General features: G+C 44.2%; 2 protein-coding genes across 5 annotated transcripts in view; one reads left to right on the top strand and one right to left on the bottom strand.

The window, feature by feature from the left end:
• The window catches only part of wdr3 (WD repeat domain 3), a 66,777-nt gene that overhangs the window by 40,106 nt on the left and 7,288 nt on the right, over nucleotides 1–19,383 (top strand). For all 4 annotated transcript variants that reach the window (XM_078409100.1, XM_078409101.1, XM_078409099.1 and 1 more), the window contains 10 exons: nucleotides 724–825; nucleotides 2,518–2,603; nucleotides 3,730–3,865; nucleotides 5,617–5,673; nucleotides 6,770–6,870; nucleotides 10,688–10,799; nucleotides 13,654–13,788; nucleotides 16,338–16,388; nucleotides 17,540–17,605; nucleotides 17,709–17,801. In XM_078409100.1, coding sequence (XP_078265226.1) covers nucleotides 724–825; nucleotides 2,518–2,603; nucleotides 3,730–3,865; nucleotides 5,617–5,673; nucleotides 6,770–6,870; nucleotides 10,688–10,799; nucleotides 13,654–13,788; nucleotides 16,338–16,388; nucleotides 17,540–17,605; nucleotides 17,709–17,801 — 939 coding nt within the window. The remainder of the gene's footprint in view (nucleotides 1–723; nucleotides 826–2,517; nucleotides 2,604–3,729; nucleotides 3,866–5,616; nucleotides 5,674–6,769; nucleotides 6,871–10,687; nucleotides 10,800–13,653; nucleotides 13,789–16,337; nucleotides 16,389–17,539; nucleotides 17,606–17,708; nucleotides 17,802–19,383) is intronic.
• Nucleotides 12,904–19,383, bottom strand: part of LOC144598741 (kelch-like protein 13) — a 40,003-nt gene continuing 33,523 nt past the window's right edge. Inside the window, exon 8 of the mRNA XM_078409104.1 lies at nucleotides 12,904–13,767. Within this exon, the coding sequence (XP_078265230.1) occupies nucleotides 13,732–13,767 (36 nt within the window). The 3' untranslated portion in view covers nucleotides 12,904–13,731. The remainder of the gene's footprint in view (nucleotides 13,768–19,383) is intronic.

Raw genomic sequence — 19,383 nt, 5'->3', positions numbered from 1 at the left:
GGTCTAAGCTCCCACCTCGGGGCGGTCGAAACTCCTGCGGCTTGGGGTACCCGAAATCGGTTCCTAACCAGAGACCGCGAGCTCCACGATCTTAAAGTCCGCAGCTGCCCCAGGTTGGAGCTCCAAAGGCCGACCCCTGGCAAAGGGATCACCCGCTCTGAGATGTTAAAAGTCCGCAGGCTCCGCGGTTTTGGAGCTCTAGAAGTCCCAGCAAGAGGCCGCCAACTCCACGATGTTAGGCCGCAGTGCAGACGGAGATACGACACGGAAAAATCGCATCTCCGTCGAGGAAAGAGATAAGAAAAGTTTCCCCCTACCCCCCTCCCCCCCACCACCCCCTACATAATACAAAACTAAAGATTAACTAAAAAGTACATTTTACAACAAACTAAAAACACAATGTGGGAGGAAACCGAAGGAAAAGACAAAGAGGGTCAAAGAAGGAAAAGTTGGCGAGGCAGCCATCATGTAGCGCCCCCTGGTGATATGGGCCAAATGCAGGCAGGCGGGACCCGTGTAGATGGGATATGTTGGTCTGTGTGGGCAAGTTGGGCTGAAGGGCCTGTTTCCACTCTATGACTCTAATCGTGAACAGATGTATGTGGATGGAAGTAAAGACAGCAAATAAAATATATTATTTTATATGTTAAACTTGGTATTGGCATCCAGCTGATTTAGATTAAATGTCCTCTCATTTATTGTGCTTTCTCTTGTTTCCTGTAGTCTGGGAAGCTGCAGCTCTTTGATTTAGCATCAGGAAATATGTTGGAGACATTTGATGCCCACGATGGGGCAGTATGGTCTATTTCACTGGCACCTGACCAGGTAATGTGTTCTATATACTTTTAGACGTGTAGTTCATTTCTAAATGAGATCAGAAATGATCTCATCTTAAGGCATTGCCAGGGGTGGTGACAGATACAATAGTGGCACTCAAGAGGCTTGCAGAGGCACATGCATGTGCAGGGAATGGAGGGATATGGATCACATGTAGGAAGGTGAGATTAAAATCTCATCTAAAATCTAAAGAAAATTTAAAGAAAAACGGTGGCACGGTGGTGCAGCGGTAGAGTTGCTGCTTTAGAGCACCAGCGACCCGGGTTTGATCCTGACTAAGGCGGCTGTCTGTACGAAGTTTGTACGTTCTCCCTGCGACCGCGTGTATTTTCTCCGGGTGCTCCAGTTTCTTCCCACACTCCAAAGATGTACAGGTTTGTAGGTTGATTGGCTTCTGTTTACTGTACAAAGCCCCTAGTGTGTAGGGTAGTGTTAGTGTACGGGGTAGTCACTGGGCGGCACGGGCTCGTTGGGCCGAAGAGCCAGTTTCCGCGTTATATGTTTCAATCAAAACCTTAGCCGATATTCCCCACATAAAAGTCAAGGTCCTGCTGTATCTCTAAACTAAAACTAAACTAATGGGCCTGTTTCCACACTGGATCTCTCAACTAACCTAATCAAGTTTACATTGTAAGAGTTTGCGGGAAAAGTCTAAACCTTGCACCGGAGGAGAGTTAAAGCCAATGTATATAATTTAATACATTGTACTGACTTGGAAGGGGAACCCAATTCCGCGCAGCTACCAGAATAAATTAATTGCATCTGTGGAAAATAGCCGTGTGCCAAGGCCCTCGCCACTACGCGCCAACATCCATTGCTGTGAAAATAGCAGCAGCCTTCATCGCCGGCCAGAGACAAGTAACATGATGCCCAGGGCTCTGCTGGCAGAGCAAAAGAAAGGTCCGGGATAGCTGCCAGCAACTGTGGGGTGGAAACGGTTATTGCCCAGAGGATAGCTGTGTGGCCATTTGAGCCGAGACAGGTCCCACAGTCCAATACACTGGGCTCCTTGGACACCTTCTACCAGATGCATTAGATGGCAAGTGTGCACAAGGGGATGACTGCTATCTGCAGCTCCCTTCCAAGCCACGTACTGATTTGGCATCATGTCTGGCATGGACATTGTGGGCCAAAGGGCATGTTGCTGTGCTGTGTTCTATGTTCCACGGCACAGTTGGGGCCGAAAACATTAAAGTCAAAGGCTGACTGAGAATTGTAAAATATTCCATTCCATGATATAAAAGGAACATGATGCCAAGGTTATCTCTTACCTGCCCGCACATAACCCATTTCCCTCCATTCCATGCATTTCCATGTGGCTATCCAAAAGTTTTGTTAAACACCATTATTGTGCTGCCTCCACCAACATTCCTAACAAGGCATTCTCGCAACACCACCTCTCTCTGTAATATAAACCTGACCCGCACATCTCCTTTAAACTTTGCCCCTCTCACCTTAAAGCTATGCCCTCTAGTCTTTGATTTTTCCATCCTGGGGAAAAAGGTTTATCTTGGGATCATGTTCGATACAGACATTGGGGGCTGAAGGGCCTGTTCCTGTGCTGTACTTTTGTATGTTAAAGTCTGAAAGGAAATGACATTATTGAGCACTGAATGGCTTCATTGTCTCACAAACATTTTATAAATATTGATTACGCCACTTTTCAATTCTTTCTTCCAGCGTGGCATTGTTTCTGGAAGTGCTGACAAGACGGTGAAATTTTGGGAATTTGAATTGGTGAAGGACGAAAATTCCTCGCAGACAAGGTGAGCAACGAAAGGGAAAGTAAATGAAGCTCTTACTCGAGTAGCGAGGGCAGCAGAGTGGCACAGATGGTAGAGCCGCTGCCTTACAGCACCAGAGACCCGGGTTCGACGCTGACCTCGGGTGCTGCCTGTGTGCGCAGTTTGCGCGTTCTCCCTGTGACCACACGTGGGTTTCCTCCTGGTGCTCCGGTTTCCTCCCACATCCCAAAGACGTGCGGGCTTGTAAGTTAATTGGCCTCTGTAAACTGCCCCTAGTGTGTCGGGGGTGCGGGGTTTGTACGTTCTCCCCGTGTCTAGGTGGGTTTCCGGGTGCTCCGGTTTCCTCCCGCGCACCATAGACATACAGGTTGATAAGTTAATTGGCATCTTTAAATTGTAAATTGTTCCTAGTGTGTAGGATAGTGCTAGTGTACAGGGTGATTGCTAGTCGGCATGGATTTAGTGGGCTGAAGGTTCTGTTTCCCTACTGTATCTCTAAAATCTGGAATGGACAGACGACGTTTTGGGTCGGGAGCCCTCATCACTCGGAAGAAAAGTCCATAGACTCCTTCTGTCCATTTCCTCGACAGATGCTACCTGACCTGCTGAGTTTTTCCAGCACTATGTGTTTTGCTCAAGATTCCTCAGAATCTTGTTTTGCTCAAGTTTGCTCAGTGGTAGAGTTGCTGCCTTACAGCAGCGCCAGAGATCCGCGTTTGATCCTGACGATGGGTGCTGTCTGCACGGAGTTTGCTTGTTCTCCTTGTGACCGCGTGGGTTTCCTCCGGGTGCTCCAGTTTCCTCCGGGTGCTCCAGTTTCCTCCGGGTGCTCCAGTTTCCTCCTACATTCCAAAGACGTGCGGGTTTGGAGGTTAATTGGCTTCTGTAAAATTGCCCCTAGTGTGTAGGATGGAACTAGTGTGAACGAGTGATTGATGGTCGGTGTGGACTTGATGAGCAAAGCGCTTGTTTCCACGCTGTATCTCTAAACTAATTCCAGCATCTGCAGTTCCTTGTGTCCCCGGTCTAACCACTCTCCTTGCAATGCAAGCCCTCCAGCCAGGGAACATCCTTGGAAATCTTTTCAATTATAACTGCTTACCAACTGGCTGAATGTGACATGATCTTCCTTTTACTGTAACCACAGGCTGTCTGTGAATCACACCCGCACTCTTCAACTGGATGAAGATGTCCTATCCGTGTGCCACAGCCCCAATGGGAGGCTCCTGGCTGTGTCCCTACTAGATTGTACCGTGAAAGTATTCTACACCGACACGCTCAAGGTAAAAGATTATCACAGTGACAGAATAAAGCCTTGTGTTTGCAGGTGCATCAGGCTCTCTGCTTAGTCACTCTCCACCCTAACTTGCAAACATTATCATTGTTCCTTCGTTGTCAAAGGCTTAAAGTCCTTGTGCTCTCATCTTGGTTACAGTGGGAGTACCTTTAGAAGAAGGGTGGCAGTAGTTGTAGAAGGCAGCACGGTAGCATAGCAATAGAGCAACTGCCTTACAGCACCAGAGACCCGGGTTCGATTCCGGATACGGGTGCTTTCTGTATGGAGTTTGTACGTTCTCCCCATCACCTGCGTGGGTTTTCTCCGAGATCTTCGGATTCCTCCTACTCTCCAAAGATGTACAGGTTTGTAGGTTAATTGGCTTGGTACAAATATAAAATTGTCCCTAGTGTGTGCAGGGTAGTGTTAGAATGTGGGGATCGCTGGTCGGTGCGGACTCAGTGGGCTGAAGGGCATTTCTGCACTGTATCTCTAAACTAAGGCAGCTCTCCACCACCTTTCAAGAGTAATTGTGGCCTGGCAGTACCCGTCTTTGCTACACCCAGCAAACTAAAGGGTGGCACAGTTGCGGTGCCTCACAGCACCAGAGACTTGGGATCGATCCTGACCTCGGGTGCTGACTGTGTGTGTGGAGTTTGCATGTTAACCCTTGGTTTCCTCTGGGTGCTCCGGTTTTCTCCCATATCCCAACGAAGTGTAGGTTTGTCGTAATTTGCCTCTTTTAAAAAAAAACCATTGCCCTTAATGTGTAGGGAGTGGATGAGAAAGTGGGATAATATAGAACTAGTGTGAAGGGGTGATCGATGGCTGGTGTGGACTCAAGAGGGCGTATTTCCATGCAGATCTCCAAACAAAACTAAACTAAAACGGGTAATAAAAATCATAAAGTCAGAGATCAGCCTGTTACTGGAACAAAGTGATATAAGGTTTAGGAGGAGATAGTATCATAACATTACACTTCAAACTGAACTTGAGCTCTGGCACCTAAACTGGTTGCATGTCAGCGCTAAACCATCGATCACCTGGCTTTAATGGTCAACATAGTGTGAATGTACACTATATACATCTTTCGATCATTGGCAAATTAGAGAATGTCTTAATTTCTTCCCTTCTCCCAACATAGAGTGATTATTTTATGCTGTTGCTGGCTGAAAATGATTTTGATGTCAGACAGATAATAACTAGTTGTGTGATGTGGATAAATAAATGGCCTGGTTAGAGTGGATGTTTCTGCCAGTGGAAGCGTCTAGGACCAGAGCCCACAGCCTCCGAATAAAAGAACGTACCTTTAGAAAGGAGATGAGGAGGAATTTCTTTAGTCAGAGGGTGGTGAATCTGTGGAATTCATGGCCACAGAAGGCTGTGGAGGCCACGTCAATGGATATTTTTAAGGAAAAGAATGATAGATTCTTGATTAGTACGGGTGTCAGAGGTTATGGGAGACGGCAGGAGAATGGGGTTTAGAGGGAAAGATAGATCAGCCATGATTGAATGGTGGAGTAGCTTGATCAGCCGAATGTCCTAATTTTATTCTAGAACTTATGAACATGAAATATGTTGGTTTTGTGGTGGAAGAAAATGAAATGTTAATTGTAGAAATAAAATCAAAATTAACTTGATCTAAAAGAAAAAGAATAAGACCACCAAGTAAACTATTCAACTCTTCCTAATCAAGAACTGAAAAAAACATTCAAATGTACCTTTGCCAGTTCCTATCTTTTTGTTGTTTTTTTGCAGTTTTTCCTGTCACTTTATGGACACAAGCTACCTGTGCTTTGTATGGATATCTCTCATGTAAGTTTGTTCACTTTCAGTATTAATATATATTGTGGAAAAAAGGGATGGCAAAATGGTTCAAAATATTGGGATAGATTTATTTCCACTTGGGAATATGGTTGCATCAGATTTTTCATAAAGTCAAAGCAAAATAGATTTGGGTAAAATCGAATCAATGATTTGCCTCCACTTACTAATATTAGGTTCATTTAGAGATTTTAGTTTTGTTTATTGTCACTTGTACCGAGGTACAGTGAAAAGCTTTTTGTTGCCTGCGATCCAGTCAGCGGAAAGACTGTACATGATTACAATCAAGACGTCCACAGTGTACGGATACAGGATAAAGGGTATAACGTTTAGTGCAAGGAACAGGCACAGAAGGCAGTGGAGGCCAATTCACTGCATGTTTTCAAGAGAGATATAGCTCTTAGGGCTAACAGAATCAAGGGATATGGGGAGAAAGCAGGAACGGGGTAATGATTTTGGATGATTATATTAACCATTGTAATAGAATGAGGGAGCGTAGGCTGCAGTATGATGCATCTGTAGCAACCCAGAGTACAAAGATTTTGAAGCTTGTGCCTTTTAATGAGCTGGTTTTACCGTAGAAAATCAGAAATTAAAAAAAAACTACTGGAAAGGAGTGCTAAACATTGTGACCGAGTCACCTCAACTAATTGTATATTGGAGTTCCAAGGAACCAACGAAAGACATAAAGTGCTGGAGTAACTCAGCTGGTCAGGCAGTACCTCTGGAGAACATGGATAGGTGATTCCCCCACTCACACCCCCCACCTCAATCAGTTTAAAGAAATGGTCCCAACCTAAAACATCACCATCCATGTTCTCCAGAGATGCTGCCTGACCCACTGAGTTACTCCAACACTTTGTGTCAAATTTTATATTGGACCTGACATTCTTCTTTGGAACAGTTCTAATTGTTATAAGCAATTTTGTCTTATTTTTTGTTTGAGCAGAAGGATTGTAATTGTTTAATTTAATGTTTTGTGAAGATTGTTAAGCTACCAAGGCCAAAATGAGCATTTTTGATTGCTGTAACCCTTCTTCTGTAATTGTGATTAATTGATGTCTCATTGTTCATTGTTAATTTGTAGGATAGCTCTCTGATCGCAACTGGTTCAGCGGACAGGAATGTGAAGATTTGGGGACTGGAGTTTGGAGACTGCCACAGGTCTCTTTTTGCACATGAGGACAGGTAGAGTTTATTTCTCCAATAGAAAAAAGTACATTGCTCCAGATTTATATTTTTCACGGAGTCAAAGAGGGAGCAGCTTAGTTTAGTTTAGAGCTACGGCATGGAAGCAGGCTCTTCGGCCCACAGAGTCCGTGCCGACCCATACATTAGTTCTATCCTACGCACTAGAGACTATTTACAGAAGCCAATTAATGTACAAACCCACACATCTTTGGAATGTGGGAGGACACAGGAGCACGCGGAGAAAGCCCACGGCGGTCACAGGGAGAAGGATCAGACTCCGTACAGACAGCACCCGTAGTCAGGATGGAACCTGGGTCTCTGGCGCTGTAAGGCAGCAACTCTACGGCTGCATCTCAATCAATTCATGCTTCAACTCAATGATTTTGGTAATCATTGACATTGTGTTGCATTAGTCTGTAGTGGGAAATTGCACATAAAAGTATCACGATAACTCATTAATTATATATATATATATATGTATAAAATTGCTGCAAAATACTAACTCACGGTTATTCCGCAACTTTGGATACAATTGTAGGCAGCACAGTGGTGCAGCTGGTAGAGCTGCTGCCTCACAGCACTAGAGACCCAGGTTCCACCCTGACCTCTGGTGCTGTCTGTGCTGTTTGCACCTTCTCCCTGTGATTGTGTCATGTTCTTCCAGGTGCTCCGGTTTCCTCCCACATTCCAAAGTCGTGCAGGTTTGTAGGTTAATTGGCTTCTATAAAATTACCCCTAGTGTGTAGGGAGTGGATACTAAATGGGGGATAACATAAAACTAGTTTAACTTCACTTTAAACCTATGTCCTCTGGTTCTCGATTCCCCAACTCTGGGCAAAAGACTGTGCATTTACCTGATTTATTCCTCATGATTTTCTACATCTTTGTAAGATTACCCCTCATCCTTGTGCGCCTCAAGGAATAGAGTCCTAGCCTGCTCAACCTCTCCCGATAGCTCAAGCCCTTGAGGCCTGGCAACATCCTCTTGAATCTTCTCTGTACCCTTTCCAGCTTGACATCTTTCCTTTTAATATGGTGTCTAGAACTGAACACAATACACTAAATGTGGCGTCACCAACATCTTGTATAACTGCAACATGGCCTCCCAACTTCTATACTCAGTACTCTGACTGATGAAGGCCAATGTGCCAAAAGCCTTTTTGACCATCCTGTCTACCTGCGATGCCACTTTTAAGGGACTATGTACCTGTACTCCTAGATGCCTCGACTCTCCAACTCTCCAGAGCCCTACCATTCTGTATTTCATTTTAAACCTATGCCTTCCTTCCCCAGCCCAAGGAAACAGACTGTAACCATTCATGTTATCTACGCCTCATGATTTTACATACCGCTATAAGGTCACCACGTGCCAAGGAAAGCAATCCCAGCCTAACCAGTCCCACTTCATAACTCAACCCATCCAATCTGGGCTCAATGCTTGAGCTCACCTATTAGCTGTCAGTGGGATCAGGTTTGCATGAGTTATGCTGTTCCATTTTACTGTGTATGTTGGAGCAGTAAGTAATGTTTGGTGTAACGATGAGAAGTTGGAAATGAGGTCTGGAAAATAGGCTGCTTGGCAAATATTCCCAACGTTTAAAGCAGGTTTTTAAAGAAGATTTTTTAAATCTATGAGTACTGGCAAATGTGTGATAAATCTGCACCAAGATAAATACTTAAAGGTAAGGATAAGTAAGAATTAGAATTGAAAGCGTTTTACAAAAATATAAGGATATAACGGGTTGGGGGAGGAATGGGTGGTGAGGGGTTACTAGAATAAAAACATCTTAAACTAATGCACCATGTAGATTTAAAAGAAAAGGAATTTTGACACAATGCTGATCTTATCTTTTCCAGAAAAAGACACAAAGTGCTGGAGTAGACAATAGACAATAGGTGCAGGAGGAGGCCATTCGGCCCTTCGAGCCAGCACCGCCATTCAATGTGATCATGGCTGATCATTCTCAATCAGTACCCCGTTCCTGCCTTCTCCCCATACCCCCTGACTCCGCTATCCTTAAGAGCTCTATCTAGCTCTCTCTTGAATGCATTCAGAGAATTGGCCTCCACTGCCTTCTGAGGCAGAGAATTCCACAGATTCACAACTCTCTGACTGAAAATGTGTTTCCTCATCTCAGTTCTAAATGGCCTACCCCTTATTCTTAAACTGTGGCCCCTTGTTCTGGACTCCCCCAACATTGGGAACATGTTTCCTGCCTCTAACGTGTCCAACCCCTTAATAATCTTATAACTCAGCGGCTCAGGCAGCAGCTCTGGAGAACATGGACAGGTGATGTTTCAGGTTGGCACCCTTCATCAGACAGTCTGAAAAAGAACCCCGACCCAAAACCTCTAAGTTCTCCAGGAATGCTGGCTGCCCCGCTGTCTTTTTGTCAACCAGCATCTGCTATTCCTGGTTTCTATCATGTCTTTTCCAGCTATGTTTACGCACTTTTAAAGTTTTAAGAGTGTTTACGTGTCATATGCACCAGATATGAACTGGAGCAATGAAATGCTACTTTACAGGCACATTAAATGTTGCCAGGACTGGAGGGAGTGAGCTATAGGGAGAGGTTGAGTAGGCTGGGATTCTATTCCCTGGAGTGCAGGAGGATGAGGGATGATCTTATAAAGGTGTATAAAATCATGAGAGGATTGGGTAGATGCAATTGGGTAGGAAGCGGGTAGATGATTTTGGACCAGAGGACATAGGTTTAAGGTGAAGGGAAAAAGATTTAATAGGAATCTAAAGGGTGACGTTTTCACACAGAGGGTGGTGGGTGTATGGAATAAGCTGCCAGAGGAGATAGTTGAGACTGGGACAATCCCAATGTTTAAGGAACAGTTAGACAGGTACATGGATAGGGCAGGTTTGGAGGAATATGGGTCAAAAGTGGGCAGGTGGGTCTGGTGTAGCTGGGGCCTGTTGGCCGGTGTGGGCAAGTTGGGCCGAAGGGCCTGTTTCCACACTGTATCACTCTATGACTCTAGATGCAACAATAAATACACCATAAATTTTCAATCGTTCTAAGTAAACTGGACCGTGACTGTGCAAATACAAATGTACATTGGCAGTGTAAAGTCCATAAAGGTTCAGTAGGGTTGAGGTGGTTGAAGTAAGGTTGTGGTTAGGGTTGTACAAGGTGATGGGAAGAAGCTGTTCTTCAACCTGGAGGTTTTGGTTCTCGGGATCCTGTACCTTCCACCCAGTGGTAGCAGTGGGCGGAGAGTATGGGCCCGCTGTGTGGGTCGGGTATGGATGATGTTAGCTGCCTTCTTGAGCCACGCTTCCTGTAGATCGCCCCACGTTAACGTCAGAGACGTTGGTACTCGTGATGGGCCAGGTAATGTCCACTACTTTGTGCAGCCTCCGTTCTTAAGCAATCAAATTTCAAAACCTGGTAACTGTGCAGTTGTTATTTGTTGTAGTCAACATAGATTAACTTTCATTCACAGATTAAATGATTAAAAAAAGGTACATTTTACATAACCCAACAACAGTGACTGAGGAAAATCCGGCACAGTGGTAGAGTTGCTCCTTTACAGTGCTAGAGACCCAGGTTTGATCCTGACTACGAGTGCTGTCTGTACGGAGTTTGTACGTTCTCCCCGTGATCATGTGGGTTTTATCCGGGACCTCTGGTTTCCTCCCACATTTCAAAGATGTGTGGGATTGTAGGTTAATTGGCTTCTGTAAATTGTCCTCAGTGTGTAGGAAAGTGCTAGTTTACGGGGTGATCGCTGGTCGCCAGGGACTCCGTGAGCTGGAGGACCTGTTTCCACGCTCTAAAGTCTCTGGTCTTTCTCTCCGCAGTGTAATGTCTTTGAAGTTTGTGGCAAAAACTCACCTCTTCTTCACTGCTGGGAAGGACAAGAAAATCAAACAGTGGGACGCTGACAAGTTCGTGCAGGTTCAGACTCTGGAAGTGAGTATAACTTCAGCAATATATAAACTCTTGAATTTATAAATATTGCTAATAATTTCAAAATATGGCTGCCATTTGAATGACTAAAACAAAAAAATGATTTCTTTGCACTTGGAAATGATCAGTAAGTGGAAAATGTGTTACTGTAGAATTAGACAACAGATGAAAAAAAGTGGCAAACATCCATGTAGCCACTTAAACCTTCTTCGCCATGCAATAAGATCGAGGCTGAACATCTATCTGGTCCTCTTTGTCACCCAATCCCCATGAAGATCTGTTGATCGCAGCTGCCGATGTGTTACTGATTGGCCATTGATCAATCTCAGGGTTATCGAGTTCTAAAGGCCTGCATTGAGAAATTGCTCCTCATCACAGTCCTAAATAGAAAAAGCCTTATTCTGAGGTTGTGTCATAGAGCCCAGAACAGTACAGCACAGGAACAGGACCTTCAGCCCACAATGTCCATGACGAACATGATGCTAAGTTAAACTAATCTCCTCTGCCTCAATGAGATCCATATCCTTCCATTCCCGGCATATCCATGTGACTCTTAAATGCCCTTATTGAATCTGCCTCCACCATCGCCCCAGGCACTCACCGCCCTCTGTGTAAAAATACGCCCCGCACATCTCCTTTAAACTTTGCCCTCCCTCTAACCTTGAAACTGTGCCCTCTAATCTTTGATATTTCCATCTTTAAAGTTACAGTGCGGAAACTGGTCCACCAAGCCTGCGCCAATCAGCACTATCCTATACACAAGGGACAATTTACAATCTTTACCGAAACTAATTAACTTATAAACCTAGTAGGTTTGGAATGTGGGAGGAAATTGTAGCAACATGAGAAAACCCACACAGTCACAAGAAGAACATACGAATTCTGAACAGAAAGCACCTGCAGTCAGGATTGAATCCATGTCTCTGGTGCTGGGCCACTGGAGCCCCATCCTGGATAGAAATGTGCTATGGCATGTTCTCATCTTTCCAACCGAAGGAAACTCACTTGACATCTATCTATCCGCTGAATTCTTCAAAGAATATGAAATGTCTCAATGAAATAACCTTTAATTTCAAATACAACTCAATAGCCCCCCCGTGGGACAGCCCCCTTTATCCCGGGAAATTTTGTTAAATTTTGTTTACACGTATAAGTTGCAGGATAGACATGGTATTATAGAGACACAAGGAATTGCAGATGCTGGAATCTTGAGTGAAACACAAAGTGCTGGAGGAAATTAGTGGGTCAGGCAGCATCTGTGGGAGGAACATTTCGTGTCAATGCACTCTGAGAAAGAGTTCTGACCTGAAACGTCATCTGTCCATTCCCTCCACAGGATGCCACCTGACCCGCTGAGTTCCTCCAGCATTTTGTGTTTCACAATAGATTTAGTAGATGTGGATTGACAGAGAGCTTTTCCCAAAGTACCACATATGAGTTACAGGCATCTCTTCTTTACTTTAATTCCAGATAACCCTTTCTTCCCCCCCCCCCCCCCCCCCATTTCTGCTACGTTGGTCTCTTCTGCAATGAAGCCAAAAACAAATTATATGTGTAATGCCTCAGACCTTCCTTTATTCCTTACTCCACTGTATAAACTTTTAATTTTTCTCCCTTTACTCCAGTTTTTATATCGATATTTACCAACTTACTGTTCCAATTTAAATTATGCTGCATCAACATTTCAGTCATGTATTTCAACAAATATCTCTTGATCTTAATTCTTATGACATTCTTTTGACAGCATTATAAACCTCGATATACTACTGCCTTTAATTTTCGTGGTTTGCATGAATTGGTCACATTTATCGTGGGATTTGTATTTGTCAGTGGAAATGTACATTCTATATCTCCTCAAAGTTGGTAATATGTAGGTAATATTTGTCAATGCCATTGATAATGGTCTGACAAATCCTTTAATCAAATCTCACAGAGACCCCGTTTCGATCCTGACTTTGCATGCTGTCTGTGTGGGGTGTGAACAGAGATGTGGTGGGGGTGCAGAAAATAGCGAAGGGTTGGGGGGGATATTAAGATTGGAGAATTCAATGTCCGGAGTACTTGTCTCCTTTCCACAATGTAACCAATAAAATAAAATGAATGAAAAGTGTATTGAGGTATTATTAGGAGTAACAGTCTGAAAAATCGCCATTGAAACCCTGAGGACTCCGGATTCTCAGAATTTTACCAAGCTAGAGTATGGGGTGCTGTTCCTCCAGTTTGCCTGTGGCCTCACTCTGGTAATGGAAGAGGCCCAGGACAGAGAGATCTGTGTGGGAATAGGGAGGGGTGTTAGAATGGTTGGTAACCGTGAGATCCAGCAACCATACTGTGTATCCTGAGTCAGGGTTGTGGTCTGGATTAGCAGGGTTTGGGAACGCGGTCAGATTCCTGGCTGGAGCCAATGTCCGGAATACTTGTCTCCTTTCCACAATGTAACGTATAAAATAAAATGAACAAGAATTGTATTGAGGTATTATTAGGAGTAACAGTCTGAAAAATTACCATTGAAATCCTGAGGACTCTGGATTCCCAGAATTTTACCAGGCTAGAGTTTGAACGTTTACTGTATTCCATTTTGTTAAAGTATCTGAAACCCTTTTGTTGCTGCAGAGTCCAAGAGCTCAGTCTTATTATTATAAATGGCTACGTTTGAATTGTGCATATTGCTGGGTATAAATAAGTCTAAAACACATTGTTGTCAGAAATATTGATTGGTATATCACATAAATCAGTCTCACAGCATACTGCTGGCTCTTTAAATCGTCGGGGAATTGCGATCACTTTTATGTTCTTTGCAGACATGTAAATCCTGCATGATTCAGTCTGATAGTTCATTGATGTTTGTTCTCTGCAGGGGCATCATGGTGAAGTCTGGTGTTTGGCCATCAGCCCCAATGGAGACCACATTGTTTCTTCCTCTCATGATAAGTCTCTACGGCTGTGGGACCGCACAAGGGAGCCGATCATCCTGGAGGAAGAGAGAGAAATGGTGAGGTATCATTAACTGTTGTTCGGAGGGAAACAAGCTATATTGATTAAGATCTAACGGACACAAGGTGCTGGAGTAACTCTGCGGCTCAGGCAGCATCTCGGGAGAACATGCATAGGTGATGTTTTGGGTCAGAGGGCAGCACGGTGTCTGCAGTAGAGCTGCTGCCTAACAGGCCAGAGACCCGGGTTTGATCCTGACTATGGGTGCTGGCTGTACAGAGTTTGTACATTCTCCCTATGACTGCGTGGGTTTTATCCGGGTTTCCTCCCACACTCCAAAGATGTGTGGGTTTTTAGGTTAATTGGTTGCTGTAAATTGTCCCTAGAATCTAGGATAGAACGAAGTGATTGTTGGTAGGCGCTGGCTCAGTGGGCCAAAGGGCCTGTTTCCATACTGTATCTCTAAACTTAAATAAACCCTTCACCAGATTCTACATTTTGAGTTGAGACCCTTCTTCAGACCAACTTGAAACGTCACCTATCAAATATTCTCCAGAAATGCTGCCTGACACGCTGTATTACTCCAGCACTTTTTGTCCTTTTTAAAATTTACCAGCATCTGCCGTTGTTTGTTTCTGCACATTGATTGCGGTTAAGTTGTCTTGTCAGTGGGCAGAGTAATTTCAGCACTTGTAGCTACATGCGCACTGTCCTGCCAAGAAACTCTGAATGAGGGTTGAAAAATACTGTGAGACTGTACTCATTCATCTCTGGAACTTGGCTTTAAATGGAGCTAGGTTGGTATAATTCACGAGCAGAACACAAAGTGCTGGAGGAACTCAGCAGGTCAGGCCGCATCTGTGGAGGGAATGGACAGGCTTGCTCCCACCTGAAACGTCGCCTGTCCATTCCCTCCACAGGTGCTGGCTGACTCGCTGAGTTCCTTCAACACTTTGCCTTTTCCTCAGGATTCCAGCATCTGCAGTTTCTTGCCTCTATATTGTTTAATTCAAGCATCTTTTGTCTGTTGGCTGAGAGGTATTGCTCTTAAAAAAAACTCAGTTGATACCACTCAGATTTTATAGTTAATGTTGTCATAGTTTTATAAAACAAATAGGGCAGCACAGTGATGCAGCTGCCTCACAGCCCCACAGACCTGGGTTCATTCTTGACCTCAGGTGCTGTCTGTGTGGAGTTTGTACTCTCTCCGTGTGACCGCGTGGGTTTTCTCCAGATGCTACGGTTTTCTCGCATGTCCCAAAGACTTGCGGATTTTAGGTTAATTGGCCTCAAATTGGCCTAGAATTGCCCCCAAGTATGTAGATAAGAAAACATGGAACCTGTAGATAAGGTTAACAAATAACTAGTGTGAATGGGTGATCGATGGTCGGTGTGTATTCGGTGGGCCGAAGGGCTTTTTTTCCATGCTGTATCTCTAAACTAAAATAAAATAAAAAAGCTTTTCTATATCTCCTCAAAGTTGGTAATATTCCCAATTTACATCTCAGGAACGAGCTTTGTCAAACAAATTTTGACAAAAGAGCCGCAGACGTTTATATTACAGCAGTTGGCTAAAATGTCTTTCAGCGTGGGATGTAAGGAACACCTTAATAGGAGAGAGTATTAGACAATGGCAAAGGGACAGAATGCCACAGTTTTGGAGCTTTTAGATAATAGTATAATGATCAAAATTAAAAACGAAAGCAGAATTGGGTCACAAAAACCTTGGACTGACGTGCAATGGCTTGGAGGACCTTGTGGGGAATTACAAAGATGGCAGAGAGGTAAGATTGTGGGGGAAGTGAAAATAAGGTTGAGACATTCTAAGGTGGACTCTAACCAGTGGCATTAGCAGACAAAGAGTTAATTTCAAGAGTCAAGAGTGTATAATTGTCATATGTCCCAACAGTGGAACAATGAAATTCTTAGTTGCTGTAGCGTATTAGACGTAGTAATGCAATACACATGAATAAACTTGTATTTAGTTCCCATTTGTCCCTATCCCTAGTGAAGATTTTGGCTTTTTTCAGTAACCTTTGGCCTCGTGTTTACATCAAGAAGCAAAACCCTGGGCTGAGGAGCCTTGAACAATAAGTAGAAGCCACATCCAATCCTGTCAGGGCCATTGGAGCAATCCATGGCTTCATTGTGGAACAAGATTTATTTTTAAAGCAGTTCCATCAAAATTTCTCTTCCAGCTATTCGGAGGATTGTGTGTAGGACAGGGTGAATGCATTGAATCTTTTACCCAGAATAGGGGAATCAAGAACCAGAGTACACAGGTTTAAGGTGAGAAGGGCAAGATTTACTAGGAACCTGAGGGGCATCTTGTTCACTGAGGGTGGTGGGTTTGTGGAACGAGCTGCCAGAGGAGGAAGCCGAGTCACAACATTTAAAAGACACTTGGATAGATACATGGATAGGAACGGTTGAGAGAAATATGGGCCAAACGCAGGCAGATGGGACTGCGTAGATGGGGCATCTTGATCGGCAGGGACTAGTTAGGCTGAAGGGCCTGTTTCCATACTCTTATGACTCCATGATTGAATTGTGCATCTAAGTACATTTCATTAATTTTTCAAATTAATTATTGTTACTTTCCCACAGCAAAGAGAAGCGGAATTTGAAGAGAGTTTGGCAAAAGAAAATGAACCCGTGGTGAGTTGTTTACTGCAGCCTCATGATATACTATTGATAATGGTTTCACTGGGTATCACAGTCCATTGTGTTGCACAGATGCCTTGAGCTTCTTCCATCTATAATATCTAAAATAAAACCCATCTCTGAGGGCCTGAGCTACGAGGAGTAGACTAGGACTTTATTCCTTGGAACACAGTAGGCTGAGGGGTGAGCTGATAGAGGTATATAAAATCACTAGACGAAGTGGACCCATTGGGCCCAAACATCTCCTGCATTGGTGCAGCACCCTCTCCTCCCCTCTACCCCCTCCCCTCCCCCTCCCTCCACCCTCCTCACCCCCTCCCTCCACCCTCCTCACCCCCTCCCTCCCTCTTCCTCCTCCCCTCCCCCTTCCCCTCACCCCACTCCATCCCCCTCAACCCCCCTTATCCACCCCCCTCCCTCCCTAGGAGATAGATTTAAACTTTAAAATGTGAATAACTTAAAAAATATAACACTGATTTCAATGAAACTTCTTCCATTAGTACCAAAGGGATGACGGTAAGGTGGGCCTAAAATTGTTGCGCTATCATGTACCATTTTGGCTGTAGTTCAGGAACAAACAAACAAACAAGAGTTTTAGTATATAGATGCGGGGAATTGATAGTGAATGCACAGACTCTTTTACCCAGAGTAGTGGGAATGAAGAACCAGAGAACGTAGATTTAGGGTGAGAGGGGAAAGATGTAATAGGAACCCGAAGGACAACTTTTTCACTCAGAGGGTGAAGGGTATATGGAACGAGCTGCCAGAGATGGTGGTTGAGGGAGGTACCATAATAGCATTTAACAGACATGTGGACAGGTTTATGAATAGGAAAGGTTTGGAGACATATGGACTAAATGGGACCAGCTTCGATGGGGCATCTTGTCCAGCATGGACTAGTTGGGCCGAAGGGCCTGTTTCTCAGCTGTATGACTATGACTAAGTCTTTCTGTAAAGATGTGCATGCTAAGTAGAATTGTTGATTAGATACACCAGGCCAAAAACATATATATTTCTAGCCTTCTGAAGGATTCTTGCTCTGTAACCAATTTCCAGTCCACAATTTATATACGTGTCTGTGAAGTCTACAGAAATCCCATGAAAATGACAAGAAGATTTGACTGAAATTACATTTCATTCTGCAGGTTCCCGGAGAGAGAGAAGGGGAAGCAGGTTTAGCTGGAAAGAAGACGATAGAAACAGTTAAAGCTGTAAGTGCACCAAACTTTACAACGCTTTGCAGAATTTACAAAACGCATGAGCACACAATCACAGAAGGCCCCAGTGGATTCATTTGTTGAGTGTTCTTCACAGGCTGAGCGTATCATGGAAGCAATCGAACTCTATCGGGAAGAGACCATGAAACTCGAGGAACACAGAAGAGCCTGTGCAGCGGCAGGCAAAGAGGTTGGATTTCACGTTGCACAGTTCCTTATTGGGTTGCTATTCCACACCTAGTGAGGACAACAATATGCCAAGGCTACATAATTGCATGATCGATAAATTTATGCTTGTAAAGGTTGTAAAGCCAGAGAGAGCTGAAACCACTCATTTCATGTAAACCATTCATTTCGTATCATCGTAAAACCTTTATGATTGTCCGAAGAAGGGTCCCGACAAGAAGCGTCACCTATCCATGTTCTCCAGAGATGATGCCTGACTGAGTTACTCCAGCGCTTTGTCTTTTTTTGTATAACTCAGCATCTGCAGTTCCTTGCATCTCAGATTTTCTCAGCTATTGGTTTAAACAATCTAAGGCTGCAGGGTGACTTGGACAGGTTGTGTGAGTGGGCGGATACATGGCAGATGCAGTTTAATGTAGATAAGTGTGAGGTTATTCACTTTGGAAGTAAGAATAGAAAGGCAGATTATTATCTGAATGGTGTCAAGTTAGGAGGAGGGGGAGTTCAACGAGATCTGGGTGTCCTAGTGCATCAGTCAATGAAAGGAAGCATGCAGGTACAGCAGGCAGTGAAGAAAGCCAATGGAATGCTGGCCTTCATAACAAGAGGAGTTGAGTATAGGAGCAAAGAGGTCCTTCTACAGTTGTACCGGGCCCTGGTGAGACCGCACCTGGAGTACTGTGTGCAGTTTTGGTCTTCAAATTTGAGGAAGGATATTCTTGCTATGGAGGGCGTGCAGCGTAGGTTCACTAGGTTAATTCCCGGAATGGCGGGACTGTCGTATGTTGAAAGGCTGGAGCGATTGGGCTTGTATACACTGGAATTTAGAAGGATGAGGGGGGATCTTATTGAAACATATAAGATAATTAGGGGATTGGACACATTAGAGGCAGGAAACATGTTCCCAATGTTGGGGGAGTCCAGAACAAGGGGCCACAGTTTAAGAATAAGGGGTAGGCCATTTAGAACGGAGATGAGGAAGAACTTTTTCAGTCAGAGAGTGGTGAAGGTGTGGAATTCTCTGCCTCAGAAGGCAGTGGAATCCAGTTCGTTGGATGCTTTCAAGAGAGAGCTGGATAGAGCTCTTAAGGATAGCGGAGTGAGGGGGTATGGGGAGAAGGCAGGAACGGGGTACTGATTGAGAGTGATCAGCCATGATCGCATTGAATGGCGGTGCTGGCTCGAAGGGCTGAATGGCCTACTCCTGCACCTATTGTCTATTGTCTATTGTCTATAAACAGAATTAAATGCCTCTGCCATATTGACTTTTAAATAGTATTAATGGGTGGCACAGTACCGCAGCGGTAGAGTTACTGCCTTATTGAGCCAGACTCTGGATACTGTCTGTTTGGATTTTGCATGTTGTCTCTGTGACTGTGTGGGTTTCCTCCCACACCCCAAAGACCTCCAGGTTTGCAGATTAATTGGCATCTGTAAAATTGTCCCTAGGGTGTAGGATATAAAACTGAGATACATAGAGCTAGGGTACAAGATGATCAATGGTTGGCATGGACTCGGTGGACCGAGCGGCCTGTTTCCATGCTGTATCTTTAAACTAAACTAAACAAAAAATCATTTGAATTTAT

Source organism: Rhinoraja longicauda, chromosome 12, assembly GCF_053455715.1.
Source record: "Rhinoraja longicauda isolate Sanriku21f chromosome 12, sRhiLon1.1, whole genome shotgun sequence".
NCBI classification, from domain to species: Eukaryota; Metazoa; Chordata; class Chondrichthyes; order Rajiformes; family Arhynchobatidae; genus Rhinoraja; species Rhinoraja longicauda.
The sequence above is the reverse complement of the archived record's forward strand: the minus strand, read 5'-3'. Positions and strand labels throughout refer to the sequence as shown.